Raw genomic sequence first — 3518 nt, 5'->3', positions numbered from 1 at the left:
AACAGAGAAGATGAAGATCTGACAATGGAAGACCTAATGAGCATTGCAAAAGAGGTTATTCAGTCTCATTTTTCCTCACTATTAGTTGATAATTTTGAGACAGGTCTGGTTTTTAGAAAGATCATGCATTCAGTTCTTCTAACCTTGGTTAAGATGCTGGCTTCTAATGTATGTGGCAGACAACCTTGGTCCAACGTCAGAAATCTGCCTTCTTGCTTTACTTAAGAATGTGCTATGAATGCTTACGATTCTTTTGTAATATGAGGTGCTTAATATTGGAAAAAGTAGAATGATTTTTTTGTTCTTTCAGTTAGTAGGCTGCCTTAAAGCAAACTGAAAGATGGGGACTTATGTTGTTGTTTTTTTTTTTTTTAATCTTTGCAGTTTGTGCAAGATGATGAGGTTGCTCAACCAGTTGTGTCATTAAAACATGAACATAGGGACGAGGATGCTCATTCTCAACACATCCAGTGTGGAAGCTCCATTAGAGTCCCTCAAGGAAACACCAGATCATTTCAAGATCGAGGAACTAGTTCTTCTAGTATTGCAGTGGAGAATCTGACAGGTGAAGGTCCGACCTGTAAGCCGACTATGTCAGGAAATCCTACACAAGACATGTTGGATCTGTTTTTGGGTCCTTTGCTCAAGAAAACCCAAGAACAAGAGAAGGATGGTGTACCACTTGCAGAGGAGATAAACTTCACCCGTGAAGTTAAAAAACAGGCATATAGTGTTGTGCTTGGTGAAGAAGAACCACCCGTTGTTATGAAGAAGAAGACCAGTCTCAAGGACAAGGTAGCAATGTTTCTTGACTGACCAGGACATCACATTGTAAGAACTTCTAAGCCACTAGAGTTCCTGGAATGTCATCTTCTCTTGACCATAGTATAGCTTGTGTTCATATTGTTAGATGCTTTTCAGCCCCTCTCAAATTTTTTACTGGTTTTGAGGCTGCAATGAGTGACTTTCCGCCTTGTATAGCTTGTGGAACTAATATGCAATCCCATCGGAAACTCATGCATGAACATTGCCATGTCCATGGTGAAGGTGATGCATTCATGTCAATAGATGTATTTGTTACTGTATAATGGACGACTAACTTCTCTAGTTTTTGAAGGTGACCTTATTTCAGTTTAGTTTTTCAGTTTTGTGTTTCAACTTTGGCTAGTTATGGAATATTTCTTGGACTGTTTCCTCCAGTTGGCAAGAGCTGTTGGTAAATCTCAGTGCCTCTTAGAAGCTGTTATCAATATAGAGGACATGCAAAGGTTTATCTAGCTTTTTGTGTGTCAAGGGATTAACAGAAATGGAGCCATTCATGGCGCCAAGTATTGGAAATTGGGTTAAGTCTCCACCGGGATGAAGGGAGGCTGTCAATGATGGAACCTACAATTGTAAATTGCACATTGTGGCGAACTCGCACTTGAAAAGCCCTAAACGCCTACATCTTGCTTGATGATAATAGGGGATATATTTTTCTTATTGTTTGTTTCTAACGACATGATCTACTTGATTTACACGATTTACAATTTAATCCATCTTCTAGATATTTTGGGATGTTTGGTACAATGGTTGCAAAACTTGATTAAGCAAAAGGGATAATTTCAGAAACCTCCCTTGAGGTTTCTAACAATTTCACTAGCCTCCCCTGAGATTTGTAAAATTTTACAAATCTCCCCCGAGGTTAAGGTTTTAGTAACAAAATTAGTCCAAGTCAAACAAAATACCAGTGAAAAAGTGCTTTAAGGAGAAAGATGAAACTTTTAATATATAAGGGACAATTTCAGAAACCTCCCATGAGGTTTCTGATAGTCTGATAGTCTCACTACCCTCCCCTATTAGATTCTTGGGATTCAATTGTTACATCAATCATGGTGAAATGACTTAATTACCCACACAACTTAAGAGATATTTCGCAATTATTTTACATGATTAGTTAAAATTGTTATTAACTGGTTTAACAAAAATAATGACAATTAAAGTTTTTTTTAAAAAAATTTAATATGCCATTACAAAAGCGGAGCCAAATATAGGTGCCTTTCTATGATTGATAATTGATGTGTTTGAGTAGAAGCAATGATTCAGACTTTAGTAGTTTTGTGGAATAAGAGAAATACTTTAGGCATATATATGATTGATAATTGATGTGTGTGAGTAGAAGCAATGATTCAGACTTTAGTAGTTTTGTGGAATAAGAGAAATACTTTAGGCATATATAAGGATTTAGGAGACTTGAAAAGGAAATTTACTTTCAAATTTTTCTCAAAATTTTGGTGATTGTGAAAATCTCAAGGTCAGCCTCTAAGATTTTCTACTCTTAAATTTTGGAAATTTTTATTATTTGATTGCAGATATTAAGGTAATTCTTGATGGTGATGCTTAATAGTGACCCTACAAGTGAAAAAGAATAGCTTAGATTAAACAAAAATTGAAAAAAAATGACATCATGAAGTTTGTATTATGTTCTATATGATCTACTCCATTTGATGGTTGGTATTCAATTATAGTGTTTTTTCTTTACACATACGGTGGCAGCTGACTTGAGGCTCCTCTCAATGAGGGTGGTTCCATATCTCAAACCGAGGATCCCCCACAAAGTTACTGTCCTAACCTGGCAGGCACCAGTATTTCCATTTCTCAAGCTTAATGTGGATGGCTCTTCGTTGGGAAACCCGGGGCACTCAGGTGGGGGAGGAATCCTTAGAGACTACTTGGGACAGGTGATCACTGCTTTTTCTACATATTACGGCCATAGCACTTGTCTGGAGGCGGAGGCGTAGGCCCTGCTGGAGGGCCTCAAGACTTGCATTGCGCTTGGCCACACCAGAGTGGTGGTTGAGATGGACTCCAAGTCCCTACTAGAAGCGGTTAGTCAACGAACACACCGGCAGATCTGGAGTATAGTTTGGAACGGGCACTTTCATCTTCAGCACAGCTATAGGGAGGTGAATTCTGCAGCCGATGCCCTAGCTCGTCAGGCAAGCGTAGCCCACTCATCGGTCACTTACTGCCCTCGGAGTTTGCCAGGCCGAGTTAGAGGCTTTGTTAGCCTGGATAGGATGAATTTCCCTTACCTCAGAGTTTAATTGCTATGTACTCCTGCACTTTCTAGTGAATAAAAATGGATGTTTCAAAAAAAAAAAAAATAGTGTTTTTTCTTTTTTTTTTTATCCTAATTGTTACTTTTATTGTCATAGAAAATAGGTGTTGGTGTTGTATGAAATATAGATAAAGATTGTTGGTTGTATGCTACTAAATTGAAAAACCTTTTAATGATGACAATTTTTTTCTTGTTTATGATTATTTAACAAATGATATTTTTTAATGTTTTTCTCTCGAATGAAAATAACAATGGTTTTTCTAATTAGAAGCTAATAGATGATGTGTTGAATGGGAATTTTGTTATACAAAATGTACATATGCATGTACTAAGCAGCGAAATATTAATAGAATTGCTACTAACCAATGTCATCAAGCGGAAATTGAATCCAATATTAGGATTAAAAGATGAACCAAAC

General features: G+C 37.2%; 1 protein-coding gene across 1 annotated transcript; it reads left to right on the top strand.

The window, feature by feature from the left end:
- Positions 1-6: 6 nt before the first annotated feature.
- LOC113755257 lies at positions 7-1112 on the top strand. The gene is made up of 2 exons (XM_027299297.1): positions 7-54; positions 385-1112. Exons 1-2 carry the CDS (start codon positions 25-27, stop codon positions 814-816), a joined length of 462 nt encoding a protein of 153 aa, XP_027155098.1. The 5' UTR covers positions 7-24; the 3' UTR covers positions 817-1112.
- The last annotated feature ends 2406 nt before the right edge of the window (positions 1113-3518 follow it).

This window comes from Coffea eugenioides, unplaced genomic scaffold (genome assembly GCF_003713205.1).
Source record: "Coffea eugenioides isolate CCC68of unplaced genomic scaffold, Ceug_1.0 ScVebR1_1353;HRSCAF=2190, whole genome shotgun sequence".
NCBI lineage: Eukaryota > Viridiplantae > Streptophyta > Magnoliopsida > Gentianales > Rubiaceae > Coffea > Coffea eugenioides.
This window is presented reverse-complemented; position numbering and strand designations above follow the sequence as displayed.

What these genes read in the sequence shown, in the direction of transcription:
- LOC113755257 (XM_027299297.1), top strand. Translation starts at nt 25, where the DNA reads ATGGAAGACCTAATGAGCATTGCAAAAGAG. An exon ending in TAATGAGCATTGCAAAAGAG is followed by an intron (nt 55 to 384) that starts GTTATTCAGTCT and finishes TAATCTTTGCAG; the next exon opens with TTTGTGCAAGATGATGAGGT.